The sequence below is a fragment of the Aotus nancymaae genome, unplaced genomic scaffold, assembly GCF_030222135.1.
Source record: "Aotus nancymaae isolate 86718 unplaced genomic scaffold, 86718_ANA_hifiasm-v0.15.2.pri h1tg000010l, whole genome shotgun sequence".
Taxonomy (NCBI): Eukaryota; Metazoa; Chordata; class Mammalia; order Primates; family Aotidae; genus Aotus; species Aotus nancymaae.
Window position 1 is genome coordinate 52,258,092 of NW_026988421.1, and position 20,852 is coordinate 52,278,943.

The 20,852-nt window shown below is 37.9% G+C and overlaps 1 protein-coding gene across 5 annotated transcripts in view; it reads right to left on the reverse strand.

The window, feature by feature from the left end:
* The window catches only part of ANK3 (ankyrin 3), a 359,094-nt gene that overhangs the window by 119,889 nt on the left and 218,353 nt on the right, over nt 1-20,852 (reverse strand). For all 5 annotated transcript variants that reach the window (XM_021675764.2, XM_021675765.2, XM_012445733.2 and 2 more), the window contains exons 19-23: nt 17,436-17,534; nt 17,245-17,343; nt 16,653-16,748; nt 10,981-11,053; nt 10,748-10,810 (exon numbers count right to left, since the gene is read on the reverse strand). In XM_021675764.2, coding sequence (XP_021531439.2) covers nt 10,748-10,810; nt 10,981-11,053; nt 16,653-16,748; nt 17,245-17,343; nt 17,436-17,534 — 430 coding nt within the window. The remainder of the gene's footprint in view (nt 1-10,747; nt 10,811-10,980; nt 11,054-16,652; nt 16,749-17,244; nt 17,344-17,435; nt 17,535-20,852) is intronic.

Here is a 20,852-nt window from a genome sequence, read left to right on the forward strand (position 1 = left end):
GCCCCAGCACTGATGTTGTGTGACCTTAATCAAGTTCCTTAACCCTACTGAAACTTATTTTCCACTTCTATGAAATGGAAATGACAATGGCTCCAATTTAGAGAATCAATGTGAGGGTTCAATTACATAATGCATGAAATGTGTCTAGCTTAATGCCTACATTAAAGGCTACACATAGGAAGACTCAATAATGGTAAGTACCTTGTTTCTGATGGTGACAGTATTAGTTTATATGGAATCCTGAGGGGAGACAGAGACACAGGTAAATGTGTGGAGTTAAGCCAGTAGATGCATTCACGAATGAAGGTACATATGTATATATCCTAAGAGCTATGATAGTGACCAGGACAACTCTGATCCTATGGCACTGACTAGTCTAGTTTGAAAGAAAATATAAAAAATTAATTATGAGTTGGCAAACTACATTCCATGGACCCAACTCAGCCTCTTGCCTATTTCTGTAAATAAGCTTTATTAGTATCACACAATCAGTCCTGTTGGTTGAGGTATTATCTCTGGTGGCTTTTGTACTACAAAGGCAGAGTTGAGTAGCTTTGGCAGAGACCAATATGGACTAAACATGCAAAAATATTTACCACTGGTTCGCTATAGAAAAAGTCGCTGACTCTTGAAATCCATGACTAATAAAATGAGATGAGTATTAGGATGAAATAAAAAAGCATAAGTGAAAGAAGAATGGAAAGGGGATAGCCAGGGACCATATCATACAGGACTTACTAACCATGGCAAGTGACTGAAACTACTCTAAATGCAATATAAAGCCTTGGGTGGGTTTTAGTTTCATATTTGACTACTTTAGGGGTGTGTTTATATAATTTGTGGGGTTTGGTTACTTTTATTATAAAATACAGCAACCACACAGATGAATATATAAAATGTAAATGTATATTTTAGCAAACTGTTATAAAATAAATACCATCCAGGTCAAGAAATAGAATATCATTAGTGCCTCAGAAGACTCCCACTCCCCCAACCCCAAACACAGGCCCCTCTTACCTCCTCAAGGTAATTGCTTTCTATATTTTCTTTTCCTTGCTTAAAAATCTCACTATCTAATTTTATAAGCATAGTTTATTGTCACCTGGTTTTGATGAATTCTGTTGTCTTTTGTGCAACTCAGCAATTATATTCCTAGGTTTATATCATACAGAAATGTATGCATATGTGTACCAGGAAACTTATATAAGAAGGTTTTCAGCAACAGTCCCAAACTTGAAACAACCCACATTCTCATCAACAGTAGAGTAGATAACTCAATGTGGTAAAGGCAGACAATGGATTATTGTATAGAAATGAAAATGAGTGAACTTCAATTATATGCAACAGTATGAATGAATCCGAAAAGCCTAACTATAAGCTTTGGATGGTTTTAAGCTAAGGAGTGGAATACCATGATCCTATGTATATGTTTAAAGGCCTATGTGGATGCTGTGCAGAAAGCTTACTGGGTAAGAGGAGAAGTAGAGATCTGTAAGGAGGCTCCTGCAGTATTCCATGGAGAGATGCTGGTGGCCTGGATGGGGGTGGTAAAAATGGAGTTGGAGAAGAGAAGAGAGATTTGAGATGTATTCTGAAAGTAGGACTGATATGACTTGTTGATGGACTGAATAGAAGTGCTATGGGAAGAGAGACTGGATATAACTCAGATTTTGCCTTGAGTGATAGAGCCATTTACTGAGATGGAGAAGGGTGAGAAGAGACACTATTTTCAAGGGGTATGTTTAGGAAAGGTGACTTAACGTGTCAGAACCTAAATGAAAGTGTACATAGCTGGATAAGCGGATAGTATGGGTGATAATCACTATATGATTCCAATTCCAAAGACAGGATACCACTGATGGAACAGACTTTGCTTTAGAATAAAGCCTCTTGTCCCAGTCCACAGATCTTCTTCTTTAGCTGGTAATTCTTTTAAATTCATCAACTATTCCTTGAGATGCAGATATGTTTTGGGAAAGTCATTATAAAGCTGTTGGTCAACTTAAGACATAGCCTACGACTGTCTCAGTAAAAAGGGGTTGAATGGAAGGAAAAAGTGGCATTGTAGGCAATCTTCATCTTGCTTCATCTCAGAAACCTGCAAAACTATCCCTTTCTTGGGTATGCCTTCATGTTGATGCAACTGACCAAACATGTATTGAAGATCTCTGTGTGCCAAACAGTATACTAGGTTCTTGGGATAAAACAGAGAATAAGATTTAGTCTTTGCTTCTTGTATTTTAAAGTTACCATTTTGGCTTTATCCCTGAGAGATGCATGCAATTATGTAATGTCTATTTGAAAGGCCAATTGTAAGCAGAGAAATCTTCAGGCAAAAGGCTAAATGATATAATGTAAGAGGTTCTTGTAAAATGATAAATATTCGGGTGAAGAACAATTTCTGCTGCTGCTAAGAACAGTGACTTAATGCAGCCAAACTCTTGAATCATCTGAGGGCAACTTGATCTAGTAAGCTAATAACATAACAGTCCTATTTATTTAGGATGATTAGGAGATTAGGGTGGCAGTAGAGTTCTAGACATTTGGCAAGAAGAGGTCCTAAAGGGTCTTTTCCTGGTGGTCTTCTTCAGATCTACCTTCACATTTCCCAAAGTAATTCTCCCTACTTTTTTGAGTTTTGGATTGTGTCAAGTCAAAATCTGTTTATTTGGCCAGGCATAGTGGCTCACACCTAGAATCTCAACACTTTGGGATGCTGGGGCAGGTGGATCACATGAGGCCAGAAGTTTGAGACCAGCCTGGCCAACATGGTGAAACCTTGTCTCTACTAAAAAATACAAAAATTAGCCAGGCATGGTGGCAGATGCCTGTAATCCCAGCTACTCAGGAGACCGAGGCAGGAGAATCACTTGAACCTGGAAGGCGGAGGTTGCAGTGAGCTGAGATCATGCCACTGCACTCCAGCCTGGGCAACAGAGTGAGAATCTGTCTCAAAACAAAACAAAACAAAACAAAACAAAACAAAACAAAACAAAACAGAACAACCAAAATCTGTTTATTCTCTCCTAATGAGAGTATACTGATATGTTCATTAAAACTACTGGCTTTTAGTTATTAAAATCTATTTGAAATTATGCTTATGTTTATTTTACTTGAATTTTCATCTTGGTCTATATAGTTCTTTTGCCAAAATAAAGAGGAAGTTTCTTTAAAAAATGTATTATTATTGTAAAGGGGAGGAGAGATAAAGATGGCTGAATAGAACACTCCAGCAATTGTTCCCCGACAGGAACCCCAAACTGAAGAACTATCAATGCAAGAAAGCACTTTCATAACAAAAAAATTAGGTGAGCAATCACAGTACCTGATTTTAATGTAATATCAAAGGGAGAGGCACTGAAAAGCTAGGAAAGACAGTCCTGCATTATCTACGCTACCCCTCCCCAAACCCCAGGCAGCACAGCATAGAGGAAGAATCTGTGGGCTTGGGAAAGAGAGAGCAAAATGAGTGTGCGACATTGCATTGGAGCTCAGTGCTGCCCTGCAATGGAACACAGCATAGGACAGAATTCTGCCAGTGCCCATGGAAGGAGCATTTAGGACAGCCCTGGGCTGGAGGGGAACCCTCCACTCCAGCAAGGGGAAACTGAGTCCTAGCCAGCTTCACCATTGGCTGACTAAAGTGGCTTGGGGCCCATTATAAATTTAAGTAGCAGTCAGGTCACAAGGACTGCAGTCCTTGGGCAAGCCCTGGTGCTACACTGGTCTTGGAGGTTGTGATGGTTAATACTGAGTGTCAACTTGATTGGATTGAAGGATGCAAAGTATTGTTCCTGGGTGTGTCTGTGAGGGTGCTGCCAAAGGAGATTAATATTTGAGTCAGTGGACTGGGAAAGGCAGATCCATCCTCAATCTGGATGGGTATAATCTAATCACCTGCCAGCAAAGCCAGAATAAAAGAAGGCAGAAGAACATGGAAGGACTAGACTGGCTAAGTCTTCTGGCCTCCATCTTTCTCCCGTGCTGGATGCTTCCTGCCCTCGAACATCAGACCCCAGGTTCTTCAGCTTTTGGACTCTTGGACCTACACCGAGAGCCAGGGGCTCTTGGGCCTTTGGCCACAGACTGAAGGCTACACTGTCGGCTTCCCTACTTTTGAGGTTTTGGGATTCAGACTCCCTTCCTGGCTCCTCAGCTTGCAGATGGCCTAATTGTGGGACTTTGCCTTGTGACTGTGTGAATCGATTCTCCTAATAGACTCCTCTTTGCAGATACATCTATCCTATCAGTTCTGTCCCTCTAGAGAACGCTGACTAATACAGAAGTGGTAGACTTCAGGTGTGACACCTGCTGTGTGGCCAAGGGTGTGCCTGTGTCACCCATCCCCCAGTACCAGGCAGTGCAGCTCAGGGACTTTTTCCACTTGGAGAAAGAAGAGGGAAGAATACAGAGGGCTTTGTAATATAACTTGGGTACCAGCTCAGCCACATTAACATAAAGCACCATGGAGACTCCTGAACCCCCTGATTCCATGCCTTTGTTTTTGGGCGGTGTTTCTATACCCACCTGGGACCAGCAGGGAATCTACTGTCCTGATGGAACAATCCCATTCTGCTGAATAAAGTCACTTTGGCCTGGAATAAACATCAGCGACAGCCAGGCAGTAGTGACTACAGGCTTGGGGTTAGCTTCAGTACTGTGCTGGTCTGCAAGGCTTTACATGTGACCCTGTGCAGTGCCAGCTGTGATGGCCATTAAAGTACCCACCTTATCCCTCCCCCAACTCCAGGCATCCTGGTGCAAAGAGGGACTTCCTCTTCCAGAAAGAGAGACTTTTTACTTGGTAACCCAGGGAATTCTCCCTTATTTTCCCCAAATCTACCAAGGCTGTGTATCTAGGAGTCTGTAAGAGTTGCAGCATTCCAGGGCTTAGGGCACTCCCTAGTGCTGAAATGGCTGCAGCGATCATAGGCTTAGGTCACAACACTGAATCCTTCTTGAATTCTTGGAAAGCCCTCTCAAAAACGATGGGTAAAACAAGCCTATACTGTGAAGACAAATAAATATCTAACTCTTCGATGCTCAGGAATCAACAAATGTCTATAAGCATCAAGGACATCCAGGAAAACATTATCTCACCAAATGGACTAAATAAGGCATCAGTGACCAGTCCTGGAGTGATGGAGATACATGGCATCTCAGATAGGGAATTCAAAACCGCTGTCTTGAGAAAGCTAAATGAATTGTTTTTCTTTTTTGAGAAGGGTTCTCGCTCTGTTGTCCAGGCTGGAGTACAGTGGTACAATCACAGCTCACTGCAGTCTTGACCTCCTGGGCTCAAGTGGTCATTTCACTTAAATACCACAAGTAGTTGGGATCACGATGCCAAGCTAATTTATTTTTATTTTTTGTAAAGGCAGAGTCTCCCTATGTTGCCCAAGCTACCTCAATGCATTTTAAGATAACAAAGAGCAGCTTTTTATCAGATAAATTTAACAGAGATTAAAATAATTTTTAAAAGTCAAGCAGAAATTCAGGAGTTGAAAAACTTACTTGACAAACCAAAAATGCATCAGTCTCTCAATAGCAGAATGGATCAAGCAGAAGAATTAATGAGCTTGAAAATGGGCTCTATGAAAATCGATAGTCACTGAAGAAAAAACAAAATAAAATAATAAAAAGGAATGATGCATACCTACAAAATCTAGAAAATAGCCTCAAAAGGACAAATCTAAGAGTTATGGCCTTAAAGAGAATGAAGACAGAAAGAGAGAGAGAGAGAGAGAGAGAGAGAGAAAGAAGGTGGCAGAGAGGGAGGGAGGGAGAGGAAGAGGGAGGGAGATCAGGGTAGATGAGTTGCTCGAAGAAATAACAGGGAACTTTCCAAGCCTAGAGAAAGATATGAATATCCAGGTATAACAAAATCAAAGGACAAGCAGATTCAACCCAAATAAGACTACTTAAAGTATATAGTCATTCAACTCTCAAAGATCAAGGATAAAAAAAGATCCTAAAGGCCATGAGAGAAACGAAGCAAAGATAAAGACTTTCCCAGACAAACGAAAGCTGAGAGAATTAATGAAAAATCAGATCTATCTTACAAGAAATGCTAAAGGGGGTTCTTCAGTCTAAAAGAAAAGGATATTATTGAGCAAAAAGAAATCATCTAAATGCATACAACTCTCTGGTAAATGTACGTATACAGACAAATACAGACTACCCTAACACTGTAATTGTTGTGCATAAACCACTCATACCTTTGTAGGAAGACAAAAAGAGAAATCTATCAAAAATAGTAACTACAGCAACTGTTGGGATAAGTAGTATAAAAAGATGTAAATAGAGGCAACAAAAGTCAAAAAGTGAGGAGGATGAAGTTAAAGTGCAGAGTTTTTAGTTTTCTTTTTGCTTGTTTTCTTTGTAATCAGAGTGAAGTTCTCATCAGTTTAAAATAATTGATAAGGTGTTATTTGCAAGCCTTATGGTAAGCACAAAAAAACCTATAATAGATATACAAAATACTAAAAGCAAGAAATTAAACATACTACCAAAGAAAAGCACTTTTTTTTTTTTGAGACAGAATCTTGCTCTGTCAGCCAGGCTGCAGAGCAATGGTGCAATCTTGGCTCACTGCAATCTCCGCCTTCCGGTTTCAAGAAATTCTCCTGCCTCAGCCTACTGAGTAACTGGGACTACAGTGCATGCCACCATGCCCACCTAATTTCTGAATTTTTAGTAGAGATGGGGTTTCACCATGTTGGCCAGGCTGAACTCCTGGCCTCAAGTGATCTACCTGCTTTAGCTTACTAAATTGCTGGAATTACAGGCATGAGCCACCATGCCCAGCCAATGAGAAAAGTCATTTTTATGCAAAGAAAGACAGGAAAGAAAGAAGAAAGGAAGAGAGAGCCAACAAAACAACCAGAAAACAAATAACAAAATGGCATAGTAAGTTCTCACCTAGTAACAATAACACTGAATGTAAATGGACTAAATTCTCTAATCAAAAGACATACAGTGGCCGAATGGATTTAAAAACAAGACTGAACTATATGTTGTCTATAAGAAATTCACTTTACCTATAAGACACACACAGACTGAACTAAAGGAACGGAAAAAGATATTCCATGCAAATAGGAACCAAAAAAAAAAAAAGCAGGAATAGCTATACACACCAAATGCTGGAGCACCCAAATATATATAAAGCAAAATGAAATCCCTTGGGAGGAGAAATCAAACTTGATCACTTGAACCTTAATCTCAATTTTCCCTCTTTTTCTTTCTCTCCTTTCTCTTTCTTCTTCCTTCCTTCCTTCTTCCTTTTTCTATACACACATTCTTTCATATTTTCAATAGACAGAATTGCAAAATATAAGAATCAAACTGGCACTAAAATCAAGATACTAATTTTATGCCTATATTAATCTTATATGAATGTAATAGGTATTTTCTGGGACAGGAGACAGTAGAGCAGTAAAGTATCTACAAATGCATCTGGCCCTCTGAGGAGCTCTGCTTAGTCCCCATCTGCCTAATGCGAGCTTAAACACCTGCCTTGGACAAAGTTGCTTGACCTCTTCTATTGCTCTGCTTCGCTGATGCTTTGACATGTGTTCAACTTCGCATCTTGGCCCCACTGTTCTCCTACCTCATTAAATGATAACATTGTCTAGTCTTGTATTCCTTAATTCTTATTTTTTTGAGAAGTCAATCCAAACATTCTTTCATGTATACTAATTTCTCATAGTGTACAAAAGATAGAGGAGGACAATAAGGAGAAGGCAAAGAAGAAAAAGGAAAAGAGAATGAGAAAGAAGAGACAAACTGTTCTTGGCATTTCTTCCTTAATATTTATTTTACTTTTTATTTTACTTATTTTAAATATCTACTTACAGCAGATTTTTAGAATCAAGATTAAAATTTTATTTTCTCTTATTACAAACTCTATTTTATTTCTTGAGACAAACTGTCAGCCTAAATTGCTTATTATTTTTATTTGCTTTTAAAAGCTGCTATTATTCTTTAGCACCCTGGGATGCCAATGTGATGATGTCTCACCAGTTCTTGTAGATAGACAGACTCACAACATGCCTATGGCTTCATGGAAATGAATATTTGCCACAGCTGCATAGGAGCTTACTCAAATGGGCAACACTAAATCTAACTAAAGTAACAATCAAAGCTCTGGCAAGACTATCAGGCAAATGAGTCAGAAGTTAAAACTATCATTAAAGTTGTAGGGGTCCTTTTAGAATTAAAATTTCAAAATGATTTGTTTTGGGATTTGCAGTAGTTAGAAATGCTAATTTATGCAACAGAGAACAACGTAAATACATAATTGGGTAAATGTGGCTTACTTGAGCTCTTATAAGCAAAATTAGGGGCCTTAGCAGACAGTAATACTAATATGAGTCAAATTGAAAGTACATTATAACCTCAAAAGTATTTTAATCTTCAAAAATAGACATTTAATATCTTCCACAGAGAATGCAAAGCCCTGCTATACTCTGCTTTGATGAGAATATACCTCAAATACTGTGTTGAGTTCTGGTCTCCTCAACTTGAGATGGCATAGACATGTCAAAAATGCACACGAGAGGGTCACCAGGTTGGTGAGAACAATAGAAGGAGGTAGCAATGATGTAGCTAAAGAAAAAATTAAAAAACTAAGAAGAAATAGAAAAAGTATTTTTGAATATCTGAAAGATGGTCACACAAAAGAGGCAGATTTTGTTCCAAATACTATGTAGAATGTAGTCCTCTCATCAACTTGGTCAAATATACCAAAGCTTGAATCAGTGAGTAGAAGCTACAGGAAGTTCAATAAAATGAAGAATTTTAAAGACAGAGTTGTCCAAATGGACTAGGCAGTTTAGGAATTAAAGAATTTCCATTATTTGAAGGGGCTGGACACAGGAGATCCTAAGCAGATGAGATTCTAGCAGATATTTGTTCAGATTGAGTGACCTTTAAGGAATTATGTTCAACATTAAATTCAACAATACCATAAAATCAAAAGCCATTTGATTTCAACAGCCCTGGACATACCATAAAGTAAGGGCCAAAGATTTTAAAGAAAAGATGAATAAAATGAGAATTTAAAATTGCCAATTTCAAATTCCCAAGCTGAGATAAACACATTTCTAGTTAAGTAACAAGGTCAATTAAATTCAAATTCAGAGATTGAAAATCTCTTTTTTTGAAATTATTTGGTTAGTAATCCACACATATAAGGCTGTTATATAGTCCATTCAAACTTGGCTTCTCATCAATGGGGCTAATTTTGGATATTTTGTTAATGACCAGTACATTTTTTTTAGGTCTATGATTGTCATACTATGATTCCTAATAATTACATTTGACAAACATACTTTTGACATCATGTTTTTTGTTTATAAATATCTATGTAAGAATATCATTTTTAAATTTTATCTTCTGCACAAAATTACTCTGAAATGTTGCATGAGAAGGTAATGAAATATAATATGACAGCAGGCATATTACTCTAAAAGTCCTGAAGACAATAACAAATATTCATTTGGGGACAGAAGGGAGGTAAATAAATGTATAGCTGATGCTTCAGAAAAGAAGAAAGAAAAGTGAGTAAAGCCTTTAATGTTTCTCAAAACAACATTTACAATGAGCCAGATCCTCCCAGGTCCCTAATGACCACCAGGTCATAAGCTCATTGGGGTGTGCAGTCCCTGGCCACAATGCATTACAACGGGAAGTCATTGATTAGATAACAAAAAGGTTAAAGTGGCTTCGGATCAGATAGGCTTTTCCATTATTTAGGTTCCCATTGAAATTCATGCAAATCAAAGAAAGAACTAACACGAATTAAAATGGGGAAGATTACTTAAAGGCAAAAAAAAAAAAAAAAAAGAAAAGAAAGACTAGCAACACTAAGACTAACCCAAAAGAAAACTACTACATGAGAGAGGGCAAAGGAGGTCACAATATGGTAGAATGTATTTGATGGTCTCCCATCATTTGGGAGAGTCAAATGATGCAAAAAAAAAAAAAAAAAAAAGTTAAATATAATTGTCCCATGGTAAATATTTCATTATTTCAGTGAAACTCCAAAATGTATCATCTGTACAACATTTACTCACTATAAAAATGCTAGTTTTCCAATGGACCTTTTAAAGATGCCATTCATTGATATATCTATGTATCATGATATACAGATACCATGGTGAAAGTATTGGTTTTTAAGCAAGACAGAAACCAATGTCTTAAAACACATAAAGCATAGCTACAATAATATTTTGATCTCTTTCATTAAATCATTATTGAAAATTTCTATTTCAAAAGTTTTTTTCAGATTGTTTTCATTATTAGTTCAAGATCTTTCTTTATAACATTAAGCAGAATGGGGAAATCTTAGGGCATTTAAAAGGACTCCCTGTAAGGAACTTTCTCTTACTTGTTTTAAGAAATATGGTAATCATAAACGTTAATCAGTTTTCCCTTTCTAGATTTCAGATGCAACCAGTAAAAACATTAGTATTCTGTTTGATAGAAACAAAGAGAAAGCAAGTAATCCAGATAATTAGTGACACTTTCATACGTTAAAGTTAGGGAACTGTTTCAAGGAAAGATAGAGACTTAAAAGAGAGAACTAACAATACCAGATATACATTATTTAATTGATACACAAATTGATAATCTCAAGATAATATGAAAAGTTAGTAACTCAAGGAAATATTATATTTCAAAGATAAGAAATGAAAGATAAAGTTGGTAGTAGTTAAGTTTCGTCACAATAAAAGTTTGCAAATACCTTCTTCAACATCTGAGATATATTCGCCATCACTGAGCATTTCAGGGGCATTGGCTTTACGAACTGCATGATTTAAGTGAACAATATAAGTGGATGAAAAATACACACTCTTGATATTACAACAAAACATTTCAATATTCCTGAAAAACATTTTTGCAATGAACTTTCTTCAGGAAACAAACAAAATACACAGTCACTCATAATTATTGTGAATGCAAAGAACATTTTCATACCTTCATCATCAGACATATCAAGAACTTCATTCATCGTTTCTGGAACATTCATTTTGTGCTTCTCTGTGACGGTCTAGTAACAAAAAAGCAGTCATTTTAGTGTGAGCAGACTGTACATTTTAATGGGTCTATTCATTTATCTCTGAATTAATCAGTTTCTGGTGAAATGCATGTGTTGAATATCTTGAATCTCCCACATATAAAATGACATCAAAACTGTTGTCCCTTAGTGGCATTAAGGTGGTCACCATATACAGAGCACAGGAATACAAAATGAGAGAATTCTAGTGGCAAATCAACACAGCATGAAAGATTTAGGTCTCTAATAAAGCTTTTTAAAGGAAAAGAGAAGATTCTGCCCCTCCCATTCCACTGCTGTACTTTTTCATGGTCTGATGAATCTGCCACTGCATTCCACTAAAGGTCTTGCTTGGCTGAAGAGAAGCCAAATGAACTGCAAGAAACATGTTTCTATTACTTTTGCCAAGCTTTCCATCTACTTTGTCTTCTCCTCTTACATGTAATTTTAATTCCTAAGATAAACCAAAATATTAAAATAATACTTAAAACAATGTATATGAAAAGATACTTTAAAAATGATGCATTGGCAGGATCATTTTAGCCTCCCCCAAAATGTAAAGAACAGCATATTATGGAGCAAATGCCTACTGCCTCTTTTACTTGCTCTTTGATAACTTAGGTTATATCCATCCAAAAGACACTGTCAGCATCACAGTGAGAAAATCTTAATGACTTTAGTCTAAAAGTAATTTTTTAAAAAAATTCTCAGCATATGAGAGACTAATGGTACAAGGGAAGACACACATTTAAATAAGACAACTGAAAAAAAGCCAGGTTGTTAAAACTAAAAAGAGGTACAAATTCATTGTTTCTTAGAGACAATACTTGGTAAATGTGATTTCTATCCCATCCCCAATCATCGTGTTGAAATAAAGCATTACTTGATGTCTTTTCCAGCATGTGATACTGCAATGGAACATTTTTAAAAATAAATTTTTATTTTTAGAAGAGTTTGAGACTTGTAAAATAATTGTGAAGATAATATTGACAGCTCCCATATACCCCAAACCAAGTTTCCCCTATTTTAAAACTTCTATTATTATTATTTGAGATGGAGTCTCACTCTGTTGCCCAGGCTGGAGTGCAGTGGTGCAATCTCAGCTCACTGCAACCTCTGCCTCCCGGGTTCAAGTGATTCTCCTGCCTCAGCCTCCCAAGTCACTGGGATTATAGATGTGCGCCACCACACCCGGCTAATTTTTGTATTTTTAGTAGAGACAGGTTTCACCATGTTGGCCAGGCGGGTCTCGAATGCCCAATCTCAGGTGATCCACCTGCCTCAGCCTCTCAAAGTGCTGGGATTATAGGTGTGAGCCTGGCCTATTATTAAGATCTTATATTAGCATGGAACATTTGTCACAATTAATGAATCAACATTGATATGTTATGATTAAAGTTTATATTTTATTCATTTTTCTTCAGTTTTTGCTTAATGTCCTTTTTATGTTTTAGGATCCCATGGAGGATACTGTATTATATTTAGTTGTGTCTTCTTAGTTTCCTCTGGGCTGTGACAATTTCTCAGACTTTCCTTGTTTGTTTGTTTTTTGAGATAGAGTTTCCCTCTTGTTGCCCAGGCTAGAGTGCAAAGGTGCGATCTTGGCTCACTGTAACCTCTGCCTCCTGGGTTCAAGTGATTCTCCTGTCTCAGCCTCCTGAGTAGCTGGGATTACAGGCATGCACCATCATGCCAGGCTAATTTTGTATTTTTAGTAGAGACAGGGTTTCTCCACATTGGTCAGGCTGTTTGGTCTCAAACTCCTGACTTTAGGTAGTCCACCCATCTCGGCCTCCCAAAGTATGGGGATTACAGGCAAGAGCCACTGTGCCTGGCCAATTTTCCTTGTTGTTTTTTTTTAAATTTAAGTTCTAGGTTACGTGTCCAGGATGTGCAGGTTTATTACATAACTAAACAGATGTGTGCCATGGTGGTTTGCTGCACCTATCAACCCATCACCTAGGTGTTAAGCCCCACATACATTAGCTATTTATCCTGATGCTCTTCCTTCTTGCCCACAGGCCCCAGTGTGTTTCGTTTTCCTCCCCGTGTCCACGTGTTCTTATTGTTCAGCTCCCACTGATAAGTGAGAACATGTGGTGTTTGGTTGTCTATTCCTGTGTTAGTTTGCTGAGGATAACAGCTTCCAGCTCCATCCATGTCCCTGCAAAGGACATGATATCATTTCTTTTTATGGCTGCATAGTATTCCATGGTATATATGTACCATATTTTCTTTATCCAGTCTATCATTGATGGGCATTTGGGTTGATTCCACATCTTTGCTATTGTGAATAGTGCTACAATCAACATACACATGCATGTATCTTTGTAACAGAATAATTTATAATCCTTTGGGTATATACCCAGTAATGGGATTACTGGGTCAAATGATACTTCTGGTTCTAGGTCTTTGAGGAATGGTCACTCTGTCTTACATAATGGTTGAACTAATTTACATTTCAGACAACAGTGTAAAAGCATTCCTAGTTCTCCACAGCCTCAACAGCAACTATTGTTTCTTAACTTTTTAATAATCGCCATTCTGACTGGCGTGAGATGGTATCTCACTGTGGTCTTGATTTGGATTTGACTTTCCTTGGTTTTTGATAAGCCTGACAGTTTTGCAGTGTACTGGTCAGATATTTGTAGAATATCCATCAACTGGGGATTGTCTCATGGTGGTTTTTTTCTTTTTTTAATGACTAGACTGGGGCTGTATGTTTTAGGGATGAATATCACAGGAAAAGTGCCATTTCATCACATTGTATCAACGGTATGTACCATCAACATGACTTATCATTGTTGATGTTGACCCTGATCATATGGCTGAGGCAGTATTTGTCAGGTTTCTCCATTGTAAAGTTACTCTATTTCCCTCTGCTTCCACACTTTTTTCTTTGGAAGAAAATCACTATGTTCAGCCCACACATAAGCAATGGGGAATTATGTTCTACTTCTTTGAGAGTGAAGTATTTTCATACATTATTTGGAATTCTTTAGCCTGAGAAATTTGTGTCTTCTTTTCCATTTATTTAATTACTTATATATAATAGTATGAATTCACAGATATTTATTTTATAATTTGTACTATACTTCAATACTGTTATATTCATTTATTTTTGTCAAATTGTTCCAGCTGTGACCATTGGGCACTCTTTCAGTTTATTCCTATGTCCCTTTCACATACCCCCACCATTGTGTCTGTGTATTAGTTTATTTGCTTTGGGTCAGGGAAGGAGGAGCATTTCCTTACTTTTTGACAAGCTAAGATGTTCCAGGCTCATCTAATATATTTCCTGTGCTAGTCTCAGATTCAGCATTTCTCCAAGGAGCCCTGGTTGCTTTTAGTAGAGAATGGTATTAGCAACCAATATCTGGGTGCTAGAGGTGTTCTGCTCCTTACATATGAAGAAATTGGGTATTTTAAACAATGCAATTTCAAAAGATACAATTCACATCTTTTGAATATCAGCTTCTATTTATTCAGTTTGGTATGCTGTTTTGATTATAATCTAATTAACTAAACCATCTTTCTCAGCATTGCCACATCATGTATTTTACTCATATGGAAAAGACATTCTCTTTTCATTTTGAAAAACTGAAGTCTGCTTATAGAATCAATGGCTGCTGGAGTCCCAGTAACTGGCTATACAAATATCATGCCTGTGGTGGAGGCTGAGCCATAGTTATTAGCTTAAAATCATACACTCCACCCTGAATTACATCAGTCCTGTCTAGGCTAGTTTACATGTAATCACTAAAGCATGGTTGACAGGGTGGTGTCTCAGCTTGAGATAATACACCAAACACCACAATGCTGGACTAAGCCTTAGAAACTTCTATGGACTCTTTTTTAATCAACGTGAATATTTCTTTTGGTGGAAGCCTCATTTCTTCACTAAGCAAACTGGACCTTTCCAATTAGCATGCAGAGTGTCTTCTCTTTTGCAGAAAGTCACCAACAAGGACAGCTGATGATGTTAAGAGTGAATAGGCACTCCTGTATACATTCTCTCCTCTGATGGGAACCTTTGAGACCTTTCTCGGTCTTTCAGATTTTTTGAAGCTGTAACTTTATTTTGTCCTTAACTCTACTTTCTCTTCAAGCTTTTTTGATTTTGAAGAAACATTTTGAAATTTCCTAATGGGTGAGAAAGTAATTTACATTCAACCAAATAAGATTTGCATTTTGAACTTCTACATGACTCAATTCTTTTAACATTGAAATAGAAGTATTAATATTATATGTTTATTGCAATGATTTCAAATCTTTATAGCATTGTGACACTCGTCTATTGTTAAATAGTTTGTCCTCTTCTTCTCCTGTCCTATCCTAGGTAGAGCAATATGGGATATAAAATTAAAGGTAATAAACATTATTGGTTTGAACATTTTTTGGGGGACTTAATAATAGATTTTAATATAATGAAATACTCAAGAGGTGTATGAAAGCAACATGTGGAAATTTATCTCTTAGACAAAGTATATCATGAAGTTCAGAATGTGTGCTGGTTGATAATCATTATTCTATTCCATTAAAACCATTGTTTTCTCTTTTGCAAGTTACAAAAGTTTTCTCTCGTAATCAGCAGGCTTATTTTTCAGTTTCTAATGACTAAGAATGATACATTGAGTAAAACTGCCAGATAACTCAAACTGCAGGTAGCTACAGAAACTTTCAACCCATGTTTTTTACAAAAAGCACTAGGTATACAAACTAATTTGCAAATACTAACCATTTTCTCCTTCATGTTAGAAGGTGGTGGGAGAGAAAAGGGGACAGAGCTGATAATTCAAAATGTTCCAGAGTCCTTTATTTACTCTGAACAGAGTCGATCTCAGGCCTATGTGCTGAGTCATGGAGTTAGGAATAACTCAAATAAGCCTCTGATATCATGTAATATTTGTTCTTAATTCCAAAGTTATCAAATCTTGATGCTGTTCAAAGGCCCCAGATGGAGTTGAAAAGAAATGACTTATCCTAGAGGCTGCAGTTTGTAAAAGTGTGTTTGAGCAATAGGGCCTCCTGGTAAAGAGCCACTTTAAATTTTAACAAAACAGCCTATTATTTTTCTTATAAAAACTTCAATAGGTGGACAGAAGATGAGTGACAGTAGTAGGCAAAACCAGTCCTGATTCCATCTGGATTTTTTTTAAACAATGTAAAAATTTTTCACAGGAATGGTAACGTATCCATGTACCTTTTGAGCATTAAAACATTTTTAAGGAAGCAACTTAGAGTTTTCAGTTTTTTTACATTGTCAAGGAAGGATGTTAAAAACTTTCTGCCTTCACCACTTCATTAAAAAGTTGTTATATCAAAGCAAACAAATAAACACATTTAGTTGTATATGGAAGTAAAAACCCCGTAGCTACAAATACATCTTTTAAATAGGTATTCTTAGTGTTTTAAATTTTTATTCATATTGGCAGTAAGAGTTCTGCTATCCTGAACTCTAACAACGAGGCAACTGTATCTTACAGCACGGTGCGTAGTTTATGAACGGGAAAAATATTCATCTCAGAAAAGCCCAAGAAAACTGGCTGAAAGCTGGCTCCTAGGAAAACAAGGCTCTGCATTCCTCACTTACAGTTGTGGTCATGGTCTCTTCGGTCACTACCTTCAACGTGTCCACTACTGAGATGTAGCCAAGGCGCCGGGCAATGCCAAGGGCAGTATTCCCATTCTGTCAAAAGGAAAATGTGAACCAGGAATTAGCAAGCCTTATTCCACTTTTTTTTTTTTTTTTTTTTTTTTTGCTGATACAAAATCAGACCCATCCCTCTGTCATACACAAAAAAGTGTTTCATTAGAGACATACCTTGCACAAAACCCACCTAACCTGTTTGTACTCATACAGCAAAGTCTGGGCAGCTACACATGCAATCCAAGAAGCTTTTTCATGTTCTAAGTAAGCAGTCAATGAAACCAACACAATTTTTTTTCTTACATGTGTACTTCCTACTAGGTGACAATGCAATCAGTACTTTTCACATATAAAACACTAATCATCTCTCTCTCTCTGAACAGCTCTTGTTATTGTTCATTGTTCTTCTTTTCTCATTATACTGAATGCTCTGTGTATCCCTCTTAATGAAAGTACAATGAAAAATGTAAGAAGACACCACAGCCAGGCCCATCTATCTCCTTGCTCTTCTCCTGAGCTGGCCCTGCGTGCTTACCACAGTGAGTTCATTGGGGGAGGCATTGTTCTGAAGTAAGACGTTTATTATATGCGTATGTCCCTGCTGCGCTGCTTGATGTAATGGCGTATACCCATTCTGTAGAAGGAAGATGGAAGAGATGATTCTTACTTCCTTCGAAACAAAAATAAATGATTTTGGTGGAAACAAAAGAGAAGGAAGGAGCTTACCTTTGTTTTGGCATTAACTTTTGCAGAATGCTGGAGCAGGAAATTAACAATCTTGATATTTCCATAGTGGCAGCCCACATGCAGTGGTGTGTATCCCATCTGTAATTATTATTTTTAAAAAGCATTATAATTATACTTTTACTAACAGCTATCCTAAACAGAAGCAAAATCATTATTTAACCTTTCTTTTTGAGCTGGAAAAAGTAGGTGTTTTTTCCTTCTCTGTGTAAAAAAAAAAATTGCCCTTGATAATTATCAGCATAAGACTCAGGTATAAGTTAAAATACCATTGCCCATAAAATTGTTAGCTCCCCAGAGTGCTTTATTTTTTATCAGCTTATCTTGTTCTTAGAACTTTTCAAGATAGAAAGGAAAGATGGAACACTTGATAACATAGACAGACTGACTCAGTGGCTTCTTGTTCAGGGTCAGAAGCGAACTTTACGGAGTCTTGACTTGTTTATCGAATATTTTCTGAAAGCTTAAAATCTAGGCAAAAATCAAGTGGCTAAATAATAACACATGACAAGAGGTGATTATCAAAATGCCTGAGATAGGAAGATGCACAGAAACACTAACAAAGAGAGGGAGGCTGGTGTGACCTCGGGTGGTCTGAGAAGTATGAACTTGAACAAGGTATACCAAGATCGTTAGTCCTTTGCCTTGCTACCTAGAGTCCCAGAGTTTGAAAACCACTGATTCACTGATTTAGACAAAGAAATGGATTGTTTCTCAAATTAGTATCCACTGACCCCTGAGGGTCTGTAAGTTCTCTCTCTCTCTCTCTGTGTGTGTGTGTGTGTGTGTGTGTGTGTGTGCATGTGTGTGTATACAATCTAGATAATTTTTTTGAGATGGAGTCTTGCTCTGTCGCCCAGGCTGGAGTGCAATGGCGCGATCTCGGCTCACTGCAACCTCTGCCTTCCAGGTTCAAGTGATTTTCCTGCCTCACCCTCCCAAGTAGCTGGGACTACAGGTACATACCACAACACCTAGCCAATTTTTGTATCTTTAGTAGAGACGGGGTTTCATCATGCTGGCCAGGATAGTCTTGACCTCTTGACCTCGTGATCCACCCACCCTGGCCTCCCAAAGTGCTAGAATTACAGGCGTGAGCCACCGCATCCGGCTGATAATTATTTTTATAAAGTAAGGGTATTCCAGATCCTTCTCTAGAGGGTATGTTCGTTATAACATACTGAGAAAGGAGACCTCCTCCTCCCAAGCTTCTAAGGCCACTTCCCTTTTAGCCTTCTACATTGCATTTCAAAAGGAGAAGTTAAAAGTCAGCCAGAGTTGGTGCCCTGGTCAGGTCTAAAGGATTAAACCCCCTACTGCTAACCACAACCCTATCTATAGACCACGGATATGGTAAGGAGGAATTTTCCCTGGAAGGCATTGTTCTTGCTCAACTGCTCAGACCCCTACCTAGTCGCATCCCCCATGCTCTCGATCCTCTCACATGTGCAGCTCTCAGACTGTAAGTCAAGGTTTTCTTTGTTGGGGAGCATGGTTGTTGAGGCATCTATGCCACCGCAGCTCCCAGATGAATAAAATGACCACTTCCTTCCCTGTTTGGTGTTTGACAGGTTTGTCTGCAGCTCTTCTGCTTCAATACTACCCTGAAATTTCAGAGCCTCTGTTCATAATGACACTGGCAGTACCAGCTCTCTGAAAGGGAGAACATTGACTTTTAATTGCAACATTTCTAAACAGGAATGGGGGTGGGTGATCCATGTTTTCAAGGGTCTGTATCTTATGTGATGGTACTGGTGTCTTCATGGTGGCCTCAGTAAATGGATACATTTGAATTTGAAAAAGAGATGCCCAAACCACAATTGATTGTAGAAGGTGAAGATACTTTACCAGGGAGGTACTGCCCTAGAGAGTTGACTCTTGGTAGACTTTGTTTCACCAAACAAACTGCCAGTGCACCCACACTGACCAGACTGTCCCTGATAAGCTCACCATAACCACATACAGGAAACTGACTTCCAACCTCTAACGACCCTTAATTACACGATGGAGGATATTCCTTTTTGGTGACCAGAATCTATTTTCCTACTTTGCAGGTTTCTTCTTTTCAGTACAGAGGAACCCAGATACTGCACCCATGATCAGAATACTATTTAATAAGGGAAGCTTGAAAATAATGTATCCAATCAATGCTTAGTACAGTTGGTTTAACTGATTGAAGTAACATTATTTCCAAGTTTAAAGAACTTTCCTTACAAGTCAAAACCATGTGGACCCAATATATTTTTAAAATCTAAATATTAAAAAATTCTTTGAGATTTTAGTCAATTTGCCTAAGGTACAATAAAACCATTTCTAATAGTTGTTGAGATGGACGTGTTGATTAGATTTATACGTGTGTGTGTGTGTGTGTGTGTGTGTCTGAGACAAGGATGATTAAATTTATATATATATATATATAAATATATATACACACATACATACATATGTATATATATATTTGAGACAGGGTCTTGCTCTCTCACCAGGCTGGAGTGCAGTGATGGGACTGTGACTCACTGGAGCCTTCCCTTTCCTGGGCTCAATCTATCCTCCTGCCTCAGTCTCCCAAGTAGCTGTGATGACAAGCATGCACCACCACACCTGGCTAATTTTTCTATTTTTTGTAGGGATAAGGTCTCACTATGTTGCCTAGGCTGATCTCAAACTCCTGGGCTCAAGTGATCCTCCTACCTTCGCCTCCCAAAGTGCTGAGATTACAAGTGTGAGCCACCGTGCCTGGCCTAAATATTTTAATGTTCAGGTTCTATTCATCCTCATAGCTTCCTATCTCATTCTTATGAAAACTCTAAGTCATTATAATATAGTGTTAGGAACTCTCTAATTCTAGTCTCCCCCAATCTCTCCAACCCCCATCCATACATCTCTGAATTATCTAACCATTCTCTTCCTTGTTTGCTTTGCTCTAGGACACTGGTCTTGCTGTTCCATAAACACTAAAGTGTTTTGTCAAAAATACCTGGGCATGGCCACGAAGATTGAACTTGCATTCAGTGAAATCAGATGTGGGCTTTTCCATTCATTGGGGTTAACAGCATTCCCACACAAAATAGCACCTTGCATAAATACACTCAGATGGGATGGGAGAAATTCTTTCCAATCAGTAGCAACAAATTTTTTCAGAGAGTCATTATTTTTTTCTTGAGTAGCTAAATAAATAAGCAAACCAAGAGCCATAGCCCAGCGAACTGAGCAGCCTCTGCCTCTTCGACCTCTCACTGATAACATCATTACAAGCTGATTAGGTTTTTCCTTCCTGCCTTTGGCAACGCTGGATAAAGCTCAGCAAAACCCTGCAAAATACATCTGAGTCTTTAACAATTTTCCTTCCTTTTTTCCTCTCTTGACTGCCAAGTAGTAGATGTTTACGTCCATTCACCC